Genomic DNA, 12,774 nt, shown 5'->3' on the forward strand with positions numbered 1-12,774 from the left:
TGGAAAATAGGGTTTCCATCCACTGGGATTACACGGACAGGACAGGATCAGATCGGACCAGATAGCAGCGGGTGTCAGCGGGGATGTCTCCGCTGACACCCGCTGCTCAATAGGGCTGCATGGAGCATCCGATCCGGTCCGCCTGAAAAACTGACAGGCGGATCGGATTGTAAAGCCCATGTAAAGGGGCCTAAGGTATCTAGTGGCAGGGGGATAGAAATAAACTTCCTTGCAGTGTGTAAAATGTTGTAAGCACAGAACTACCAATATTTAGTTTTTTTTACCAATATCGTAACTCACAATGAAAGGCCCTGTTCACACCTGACCATTTTTCAGCTCGTAAAAACGCTCATCTCTGAAGTCTCAAAATGCCCAACAAGAAAAATCCCATTAATTTCAATAGCTGCTGTCCACATATGAGTGTTTTGTCGCCTGAAGCTCAAAAAAGAACATGAGCTTCTTTTTTGGCAGATTACAAGCGTTTTCCTTAGAGGTCAATGCCTGCCTCCAAACACCTGTAAAAAAACACATTAAAAAATGCCTGATAAATTCCCAGAAAAGTACCTGAAAATGCTCAGGTGTGAATGGAGCCTAAGGCTCTGTTCACATCTAAGCATTTTTGGGCGATTTTCTGCTCTAAGCCTCAGCTCTAAAAATGCCCAACAAGACAACTCCCATTCATTTCAATGGCCCCTGTTCACATCTGAGCCTTCTTAAGCAAAACGCCCATCGCTCAAAAAAAAGTACATGAGCTTTTTTTTTTTGGCAGATTAGACGTTTTTATTTTTTTTCATTGGTTACTTGGCAAGCTAAAAACCTCCTCACGAAAACGCCTGAAAAAACGCCCACAAAAACGCCTGTAAAATGCCTGTAAAAATAGCAACGCCTAGATGTGAATGTAGCCTAAAACAGCTTGCTAGTTAGGTGTTCCAATATATATACATTTTATTTTTTATTTGCCCCTACTTTATACATTCTTCTAAAGTGTCTGGGGTCCAAACAAATCTGAAGTTTGCCTGTACATGGTTTTTCAAGTATCACCATTTCATTTTTTTTCATTATAAAGTTTTATTGAGCCCTTTGGCAATGAACAAATACCATGAAATTAGGGAAACAATTTGAATAAATTGACAGGAAATTTGCAAATAAAGGTCATGAAAACAAAGTAACAATACCACGAGTTATTTCTCAAAAGCACTGTAGCCTGCCTTTCCATCTACTTCCCAAAGAATGACTGAAATGGTAAATACATCCAAAAATTACAAAAACAAAGAAAGGGGACTTCAAACTAATACTAGGCTAAATACAAAGATGCTGGGCGGCTATATATCAAAGTCAACCAACATTTTGTGGTATGAAGGACTCCAAAAGGACCTTCTTTTTTCATTTTATGTAGAAGAATATGCTAGATGACAAGTAGAAAAAAACAGTAAAATGTAGAAGAGCCCAGTGGGGATAAGCTCTGCAAAATAAAGACTGAAGAAATGAGAAAAAGAATAAAAAAGGAGGGGGGGGGTTAAACAATTTTAACTAAAACACTAACAAGCAGGATGTACCTATAGTGCCCATGATACACCTTTTATACCACTGAATTTTTTTAATCTTGGTCTTGTCATCTGTTGCATCAAATGTAGATTTTTAGACTGTCAAGTTCGTTTGCAAGTCTTCCTTTCCAGGCTACATTTTCCATGTACTGTAGATTATCCATTGATGGACTAACTGTTTTATCCACCAGAAATTTGTATTTTCTAGGGATGTATCCAAAGAAATACATCCCTGTTACCAAGAATGTAAGTTATTCTATACTTTATTAGTTTTAAGGGGAGTCAAGCTCTTAGCCCCATACCGGTGTTTACATTGTAATGCTTAAACTTTTCTCTGTGGAGTCTATACACAGAAGTCAAAGTGTACATCTTCAACATATAATGCTAACAAACTATTTGGCAGAAGAAACAATTGACTGCTGTCCGTGATACTTTATTTATTTGCACTAACATACAGCTTTTCAGGACAAGCTTTTAGGGTATTCCCCGTCTTCAAGGTCCAAGCAGTACTACATGGATCTTGAAGAATGGGACATACACTGAAAGCTTGTTCGGAAAAGTTGTATGCTAGTGCAATTGGTGCACAAATATGGCTACAATCACCTCATGCTTTTTGGCAGAAACAAAGATTTCTGCATGTTCATTCAGATAAAACATATTCAAAAGTATCCTCTTAACCACTTTACCACCGGAGGATTTTGCTGTCTTACGTCCAGGCCACTTTTTGCGATTCGGCGCTGTGCTACTTTAACTGACAATTGCGCGGTCGTGCGACGCCGTACCCAAACGAAATTTACGTCCTTTTTCTCCCACAAACAGAGCTTTCTTTTGGTGGTATTTGATCCCCTGTGCGATTTTTACTTTTTGCGCTATAAACAAAAAAAGAGCGTTTATTTTGAAAAAATAACAATATTTTTAACATTTTTTTATATGAAATTCCCCCCAAAAAAGATGTAAAAAACAATTTTTTTAAAAATTTTTGGCCAATTTGTTGTTTTCTGCTACCTATGTTTGGTAAAAAAAATTACAATAAGCGTATTTTGATTGGTTTGCGCAAAAGTTATTGCGTTTACTAACTACGGGAAAGATTTCTGTCATTTTTGGTGGTTTTTTTTTAACGCGTAATGGCGGCGATCTGCGATTTTTTTTGCGGTACTGCGACATTGCGGCGGACAGATCGGACCCTTGACTGACATTTTTGACACTTTTGGGGGTACCAGTGACATTACTGCAGTAATCAGTGCTATAAATATGCACTGTTACTGTAAAAATGACACTGGCAGGGAAGGGGTTAATTTTATTGGAGAGGGAGGGGTTAATGTATGCCTGGTGCTTACTAACATGTGGGGGGGGGGGAGGTGACTGTGTGAGAAAGGGACAGATCGGATGTCCAGCTATGCTGAACACTCCGATCTGTCACTGTCTGTCACTTGGGAGATCCGCCCGCTTGTGTTTACACAGGCGGGCGGATCTCCACACTAGATCCCCGACGATCGGGGAAGAGCTGCGGCGATCGCCGCTGCTCCTCCCCTGGCCCGACTCCCGCTGTGACCGAAAACAGCGGGAGCGAGCCTCCGGCGGCGCGCAAGCGCCGCCCAGAAGGGGGAGTGTCTGACGACGTAGTACTACGTCGTCAGACGATAACGAGCCACTCTGCCGCAGTAATATTACTGTGGGCGGTGGTAAAGTGGTTAAAGTATATACCAGTGCAGTATGAACATGATTCACTTTGCTTTTTTCCTCCTTGCACACCTTTGGGTCAACTTATCTTATCTTCATAATTACTCTTTGACTATGACGCATCTGACCTTTTACAGGTCTGTCTAGGAGCAGTAGGTGCCTTACCAACCCCATGCATTTTGTCTAAATAAGCCATTTGTTTTGGAACAGAAGAGAATGAGTTTTTTGCAGTAACAAAGGGTTAAAATCATCACCATAATTTTCCATGATATAGTGAAGAAACAGAATGGCTGAATTGATATACAATTCCTTTTTGATATAAAAAGGTAATATGTATGTATGTATGTATGTATGTATGTATATATATATATATATATATATATACAAACCCACGCACATTTTTTTTTTTTAGCAGGTTATGAGAAGTTAAACTATAACCTACAATATGCACACCTTTAAAGGGTAACCCCACTTTTGTGGGGGAAAAAAGTTGAAAAAAATAATAATAATAATATATCATATACCAGTGATGGCGAACCTTGGCACTCCAGATGTTTCGGAACTATATTTCCCATGATGCTCAACTACACTGCAGAGTGCATGAGCATCATGGAAAATGTAGTTCCAAAACATCTGGGGTGCCAAGGTTCGCCATTACTGGCATATACAATTGTGACTCAACTCATATTGTAATTGAATGTTATTAAAAAGGACCTTTCCTTTTTAATCTGCATCTCTGTAATTTTTAGTAACATGCAATGCAATATGGTCACCTGGACAATGTGTATAGAACACCCACCAACAAACATTATTTCCTGCTTCTGTGACTGGCTTACTGATTCTGCACGAAGATACAAATCAGATTTTAGGCATCCCCTGTAGCAAAAATGTCATTTTTGTTGCGATACTCCCAATAGGTAATCATATCTAAAAGGGAAGCAGACCCTGCAATTTTGCTCATTAGAGCCCTGCAAGTGCAGCAGCTGGCTGATAAATATGAAACCACTCCCATTAGATCCACTTTCCACGTGGACACGGACAAACCCACAGGGATTTCTTCAGAATAACAAAAGGTAGGAATATGCAAAAAAGTTTGTTAAAATCCTTGTAATGTACATAAATCACCTAGAGGAGAATGTATTTTTCTCAACTAAAGTGTAGTTACTCTTTAACTTGCAAACAAAATTCACTATATACACTCACTTACATTTTTACATACACAATCTTATTTGAATTACAGTTGGTTTCCTTTTCTAATATTGCTTATATTGTACTTCAAACCTGAACGTCATTAGGTCTATTTGCTTGCTCAAAAATTATCCACCAAATTGTTGTTTTTTTCTCCCCACAATCATTATTCTTTTTCCACTGGATATTATCTATCTAGATTTCATATTTTTGTGAAGTGAGGATAACTGCTGCTATAGATGGTATTACCGATCTGAACACTGTGAAGAGATAGCAGACATCTGCTGCAGGAGGGCAGGCCAGCAATCAGGTCTGTTTTCCAACATGCTGATGAATGGATGAGGAGGATTCCTGGAAAGAAAGAAACAATAGAAATCTAAGCCAATAAAAATGAAGCGGAGACCTAAAATTAAAGTAGCTGGTTACATTTTTAGATACCAGTGTAAGAGCCCTTTAGAGACCTTACCATGACCACAGCAATTATCAATAGCCACAGCAATAAGAAAGTGCATGTTCACAAGGTCTTGTATATGTCCAAAAACAAAAAGATAAATTATATATTGTCTAGAAACAAAGAAAAATGTATTGAAAATGTATGGATTTACGCAGTTATAGAATACTTGATGTCACTTACTACTCCATTTTCCTTTAAATTATGGTTTAAACTAAACTTAAAAGTAACATTCCTTACACTTGACAAGATAAGGATGTCTACCCATAAAAAAAAAATTAAGAAACGATTTCCTATACCCTCAGGGTTTTGTCTAAATCCAGGTTGTCCCAAAAAAGAAAAAAAAAAACTGAATGTTCTAGACCATGGGTCTTCAAACTTTATAATAAAGGGCCAGTTTACTGTACTTCATTTAGACTTAAAGTAGAACTAAAGGCAATTTGTTTTTTCATTTTGGATAGAGTAAGGGAAGGCTATATCCCCTTTCAGGTTTTTGTTTAGCTATCTGTGTCCTTTTGCAATGATTTCTCTTCACTTCCTGTCCCATAGCCAAACAGGAAGTGAGCAGAAATCCCTGCAAATTAAGGGAATTCTTTAGGGACCCCCACGTCACCAGAACTAGTGTCCCCATTGGATGATTTATCCTCTATTATTTTTTTGGAGACAACCCCAAATTTGGGATTTTCTTTTACTTTCAATGATAATGGTAAACAGGACAAAAAGAGAGAGTGAATCGCACAGACAGTAGTAAAAACTGCCAAGCATTCTAATCCATCTCCAATCATAAAAAAAAGGTTTTGCCTTTAGTTATACCTTAAGGGGGGCCTGACTGTGGTCAGTGGGAATAGATTTTTTTTTTTTTTTTTTTTTTGCTTCAGTGGGAATAAACAGTGCACTAGCTTTTGTGTTCAGGGGAGGATTAGTACCCCATTGTTGGTGTCAGCAGAAGAAATAGCACCCCAATGCTGTCGTCAGTGGCAGGAATTATGCCCCATTGACAAGCAAAGGGCAGCTTCTGGCCTAAAGGCCACAGTTTGCAGACCCCTGTTCTAGACAAAATTTTAATTTATCAAAAACTACAGAAATACAAAAAAGGAATAAGCAAAACACCTACACAAAAAGGAGAAATAAAGGGAGGAAAATTAGGTCTTCATCATGGAACCATACTATAAGTTATTTCATTTGGTAACACAGGTCCTGAACACTGAAGAGAAGTCAATGTAGAGAATGAAGAGAATATCTCTGCTCTTGCCAAGGAAACACAATACTACTCTGTAGTGAAATAGAAGCAATGGAATACACACATTTTAAGGGTTCTGCCCGTTTGTCATAACAGTAATCTTCATCATTTCAAATTCATTTTACTACCTAATGAATTTTCTGAAATGCCACAAACACAATAAATAGGAATTTTAAAAAATTCAATGTCAGATTAGCCACCCTACTATAAGCCTACATAGGTTGGAATAAGTATGGGATTTTAAATGGTGATAGCCAAGACACTTGCCAGTGCTGCAGTCAGATGGAGCTCTTGTGATCTTTTAAAATCTGTATCTTTTGTTTGGTGTAAATTAACCATACACAGCACAAAAAAAATGTAACCTCACCGTGTAAAGGTAACAAAGGAGAATCTCAAGAGACTGGCATTACACAGAACATCAATCCAGAAAAAAAATTCTGGCATATTCTACATTTTCCTTTCACATCTGTGCTTAGACAGCCTACACTGCAGCAACAGGTTAAAACGTTTAAGGCCAATTCCAGTTTTATTTAAACTATACACAGTGAATCCGGAAAGTATTCACAGCGCTTAACTTTTTCCACATTTTGTAATGTTACAGCCTTATTCCAAAATGGATTACATTCATTCTTTTTTTCAACATTCTATAAACAATACCCCATAATGGCAATGTGAAAGATGTTTGTTTGAAATCTTTTCAAATTTATTGAAAAAAAAAAAAAAAAAAAAAATCACATGTACATGAGCATTCACACCCTTTGCCGTGACACTCAAAATTGAGCTCAGGTGCATCCTGATTCCACTGATCATCTTTGAGATGTTTCTACAATTTGATTAGAGTCCATCTGTGGTAAATTCAGTTGATTGGACATGATTTGGAAAGGCACACCCCTGTCTATATAAGGGTCCCACAGTTACCAGGGCTTTTCAGAGCTAAAACCAAGCCATGAAGTCCAAGGAATTGTCTGTACTCCGAGACAGGATTGTATGGAGGCCCTGATCCAGAAAAATTTCTGCAGCATTAAAGGTCCCAATGAGCACAGTGGCCTCCATCACCCGTAAAAGGGAGAAGTTTGAAACCACCAGGACTCTTGCTATAGTGGGCCACCCGGCCAAACTAAGTGTTCAGGGGAGAAGAGCCTTAGTCAGGGAGAGGACCAGGATCCCAAAAGTCACTCTGACACATCTCCAGCATTTCCCTGTGGAGAGAGGAGAACCTTCCAGAAGAACAACCATCTCTGCAGCACTCCACTAATCAGGCCTGTATGGTAGAGTGGCCAGAAGGAAGCCACTCCTCCATATAAGGCACATGGCAGCCCGCTTAGAGATTGCCAAAAGGAACCCGAAGGACTCTTAGACCATGAGAAACAAAATTCTCTGGACTGATGAAACAAAGATTGAACTTTTTGGCCTGAATGGCAAGCGTCATGTTTGGAGGAAACCAGGCACCGCTCATCACCTGGTCAATACCATCCCTACAGTGAAGCATGGCGTTGGCAGCATCATGCTGTGGGGATGTTTTTCAGTGGCAAGAACTGGGAGACTAGTCACAATTGAGGCAAAGATGAATGCAGCCATCCTTGACAAAAACCTGCTCCAGAGTGCTCTGGACCTCAGACTGGGGCACAGGTTCATCTTCCAACAGGACAATGACCCTAAGCACACAGGCAAGATAACAAAGGAGTGGCTACAGGACAACTCTCTGATTGTCCTTGATTGCCCCATTTAGAGCCCAGACTTGAACCAGATAGAATATCTCTGGAGACATCTGAAAATGGCTGTGCACCGATGCTCCCCATCCAACCTGATGGAGCTTGAGAGGTCCTGAAAAGAAGAATGGAAGAAACTGCCCAAAAATAGGTGTGCCAAGCTTGTAGCATCACACTCAACAAGACTTGAGGCTGTAATTGGTGCCAAAGGTGCTTTAACAAAGTATTGGGCAAAGGTTGTTAATACTTATATGTGATTTTTGTTTTTTTTTTTAATAAATTTGCAAAGATTTTAAACAAATTTCTTTCACATTGTCATTATGGAGAAGTGTTTGTAGAATTTTGAGGAAAATAATGTTTATTCCATTTTTGAATAAAGCTGGATTCACTGTAGATATATTGAGTGCAATTAAAAAAGAACTTTATAAATATTTTTTTGGCCTGCAAATCAGATTTAGTCAAAGTACAAAGTCCTTTCCTCCATGCAACAGTCTACCAATAAGACCATGCTGCAGCAGTAAAAAACCCCAACTGAGTCAAAGCTAGAACTCTGCAATTAACATGCTAATAATCCCTGCTGACTGGAGAGCTCTAGATGTGACTCTGCAGGGGTGTGTCAGATCACTGCAGTAACTGTTGCACTCAGAGCTCACATATGCAGAGTGCTGACTGGGAAAAAATACTATTTCCAGATGAAAAAAGTAGTCAAACGTCACAAAGTCACGTATACAGTAGATAAAAGTTCCGCGAATAGAGATTATCCAAAAAATGGATTGATTTAAAAAAAAAAAAAGTCCATAAGTGATAAGATGAGGAATCCTTAATGTGATCAACACCGCTATCTGTCACCATAGGTAAGCTGAGATGACAACCACCAATGGCTGAAATGGTCTCTTACAAACTCCTATTGACCCTGTTTTATGAGGTCAATGGCGCTTGTGGCTTAATATCCAGCTGGGGCCTTTATAAAGTCCAGGGTCCTCTTACATCTCCACACACCGATAATCAAATGGTAACCTGATAGAGATACCCAAAAACATAAAGAGCTCCTCTGCAACCACTTCCAGCAACGTACCACATGGAACTACCTGGCTGTGCTTTTGACAGGGTAGCTCTATGATCTCTATGATATTGCCATTTGATTATCAGCGTGTGGAGAAATAAGAGGACCCTGGACTTAATAAAGGCCGCGGCTGGGAATTAAGCTACAAGCGTCATTGACCTCTTCATACGGGGTCAAAAGTAGCTGGTAAGAGACCAATTTCAGCCTTTGATGGTGGAGTCATCTCAGCTTACCTATGGTGATGGATAGTGGTGTTTATTAAATCAAGGTTTCCTCATTTTAACCATTAATGGACTTTTTTAGATATCAATTATTTTTTATGGATACTCACTATTAGCGCAACTTTTATCTACTGTATTTTTGTATTGTGTAAATCTTACAAAATAGTTGCAGCTCACTTAGTTTCATTGTTTTTGCACTAGGGCGGTTTTTCCTTTTTGTATTTTACAAAGTCATGTATGCTGCTACAATAGGACTCCAAGTATACAACCCACTGCACTGCCAACTTTTGTAGTCTAGAAAAGTGCAGGAGGTGTGGCCATAGCTGCCTATGCACAGAAGGAAATGGATAACGCTGAGAGACATTTAACATGTAATTGTAAGGTCTCGTGTTTTTTTCTAATAAAATAAAATGTTATACTTACCTGCTGTGTGTAGTGGTTTTGCACAGGGAAGCCCGGATCCTCCTTTTCTTGGGTCCCTCTTCGCTGCTCCTGGCCCCTCCCTCCTGTCAAGTGCCCCCACAGAAAGCAGCTTGCTATGGGGGCTGAGCTGCAGCTCGGTGTGTCCATTCAGACACAGAGCTCACATTCAGCCCCACCCATTCTCTCTCCTAATTGGCTGACTTTGATTGACAGCAGCGAGAGCCAATGGCGCCGCTGCTGTGTCTCAGCCAATAAGGAGGGAGAGTTCCGGATGCCAAAGGACTCGTGGACATCGTTGGGGCTCAGGTAAGTATTAGGGGTACTGGGGTGGCTGCTACACACAGAAGGCTTTTTATCTTAATGCATAAAATGCATTAAGATAAAAAAAACCTTATGCCTTTACAATTCCTTTAACCTAGAGTTAGAACAATGGATAGACATTCACAAAGAATCACGCAGCTAGGGAAAAATGGGTAGTTCAAGTTGTCATTCTTGAAGGACTGGAAAACAGCTGCTGAGGCTGGAGTTGGGCTCCATTACTTATAATGCAGTTCCATCCAAGTGTGTTCTGCCCCATAAATAACTTGAGACTAAAGCCTGGTCCACACAATATGTTTTTTTTTTCGTTCAACCCAGCATGCTGAAAGAAAAAAAAAAACCTAAGACAGGCAATGCGAGTACAGCGATCTTCACACAGTGCTTTCGTGTTCGGACAGGGGAATACCCGAAGGATGCCCCCCACCCCCTGCCCAGCCAGAACACACAGGTCACCACTCGCAGCCATTGGTGGTCAGTGCTGATTGGATGCTGGTTCTCCAGCATGCCCATTTGACAGAGAGACCAGCTTCTGTTAGACAGGAAACTGTACACAGGGGTCGAACATCTGCCGGTTTCCTCTTTACCAGCTGATTTGGGCCGAATCTTGCCCCATGTGTATAAAATAATAATATATTATATAAAATTATTTTTGCACAAATGTCATTACATTATTAATTGTTGCACAAATGGCACTTTTTGCACCTTGTCACTTTATTGATGTTTTCAGCTGATTTTTTACATATCCTGTTATCTTAACACTGCTTATCATCTATGATTATTCATTTTTACACTATTTGTTGCACTTTATTTCTTTAGTCATATTGATTGGTGAGACATATTTATTTTTCATTCATTTTTCATTGGTTCCCACTCCTTCTTGGATCAGGCAGCGTCATTTACCTCCTTTCTTCCTTAAAGAGGTTGTAAACCCACCTCACAAACTTTTACCTATAGGTAAGCCTATATTAAGGCTTACCTATAGGTGCTATAAATATCTCCCAAACTTGCACCGTTTAGGAGATATTTAGAGTGCATACTGCCGATGACGTCATCGGCGCATGCGCTCTGAAGGAACGGCCACCCGTGCCGTTCCTTCAGAGCTCACCGCCGTGAGCGGCGTCTCCCGCGCGCAGGCGCGGGAGTGATGTAATCGCGCCTCCGGCCAATCAGATGGCCGGAGGACGCGAATCCGGAAGCAGGACGGCCGGACATGTCGGCCGTCCTGTCGCTGAGCGACAGGACTTAGTTTTAAGGTAAGTACTTCATAATGAGCTACTATGTGATGCATACTAGCTCATTATGCCTTTCTCTTTACATGGCTTTTTTCTTCTCATTTTTTTTGGGACTTTACTTCCTCTTAAAATAGTTGTATCTCTTTGTTGGGATTACATATGAGGTAGGCTGCAGCTGGGTAGGCACACTATAGCGTGGATTTTTTACATACATTTTAAAACTCCCCTCCCCCCAGACTGACAATGCTGCTGTCTGATGTGCCCCCTGTGTTCATTCATCCAGAGTGGGGGCACTCAAACACAGGAAGTGTGTTACTGGCCAGGTAACCAGGTGGAAAAAAAGGAAAGAAAGCCTAAGAAAAGAAAAAACGGATGTAGCCACCACATCTAATGGTTGGTAAGCTGTAAAATGTTACATTTTTAGTTTTGGGTTTAATACCACTTGAATGAAACTGAAAAAGCACACAAAAGCAAACAATTGAAGAACAGCTAAATAGTTAGTCTCATTAAAATGGCTGCCAGTTCTTATGGGCCAAATTAGACAGCAATCACTTGGCTGGAGCTGCAAAGATAGCGAGCATTAAACTGCATGGCACAGGGATAATTTAGTAGGCGAGCCAGTCTCTTTGTCCAGCAGATAAAGCATTTCACATGGAAAAATGGGACTATGCTGTGCAGCGAAAGGAAGAAAAAAAATAAAGCAGCAAGGAAACAGGATGTTACACTTGATTAGCGACTTAAGTTAATAGCAGACCTTCTAGTTATGTGCTGTAAATTGGGACAAAGGTTTGTGTACTGTCATGCTTGACTTCAGAAGGCTTCAGGACACACTGAGCTAGTCTGTAATTCATTTTACCTTTATTCTTTACAGAAGTAATGTACATAAAACTGAAGTGAATTGATTGTGGCCTCAGGCTGTGATAAACACGTAATAACCTTGAAGAGGTAACGCTGGCAGAAATTGCAGTTTTAGCTAATTTCACTTTTCAGCTGAATACATGTTCTCATAATACACATCGGACAAGAAAGGACACTACAGAGAAAGGTGCACTACCCCAGCTCCTCTTTGTGTCTGCTTTCAGCTTGATGCCTCTTTACTGCACCCTGCTCCAGCAACAGTCTCCTGTGAGGTTTGCATATTGTATGGGAGCGGTTACATTGCCTCCTTCTATACTGTTGCCTTTGACAAAGCTTCAGACAGAAATTGCGTATCTGCTAATCTCCACGTATTGCGCCACCTTTTTTGACAATGTACACTGCTCAAAACAATTTAAGGAACATCAGAGTATAGCCTCAATTCATCAAACTCCTGGGATATCCTGAGACTCCTAGTCAGTTAGGTAGCAGAGGGGGTTGTTAATCAGTTTCATCTGCTTTGCTGTTAATGAAATTAACAGGTGCACTAGATGGGCAACAATGAGACGACCTTTCAAAACAGAAATGGTTTTACAGGTGGAGGCCACCGACATTTTTTTCCCAACTCATCTTTTCTGACTGTTATTTACTAGTTTTGCATTTGGCCAGGGTCAGTGTCACTACTGCTAGCATGAGGGGATACCTGGACCCTATAGAGGTTGCACAGACAGTCCAACTCCTCCAGGATGGTACATCAATACATGCCATTACCAGACGGTTTGCTGTGTCTCCCTAAAGACCATGGAGGAGATTCCAGAAGACAGGCAGTTACACTAGGAGAGCAGGACAG

General features: G+C 40.3%; 1 protein-coding gene across 1 annotated transcript in view; it reads right to left on the reverse strand.

Moving 5' to 3' along the window:
• Positions 1-12,774, reverse strand: part of FOCAD (focadhesin) — a 333,165-nt gene that overhangs the window by 279,648 nt on the left and 40,743 nt on the right. The window contains exon 6 of the mRNA XM_082243972.1: positions 4,662-4,763. Coding sequence (XP_082100098.1) covers positions 4,662-4,763 — 102 coding nt within the window. The remainder of the gene's footprint in view (positions 1-4,661; positions 4,764-12,774) is intronic.

The sequence above is a fragment of the Pelophylax lessonae genome (assembly GCF_965119305.1).
Source record: "Pelophylax lessonae genome assembly, chromosome: 1".
NCBI classification, from domain to species: Eukaryota; Metazoa; Chordata; class Amphibia; order Anura; family Ranidae; genus Pelophylax; species Pelophylax lessonae.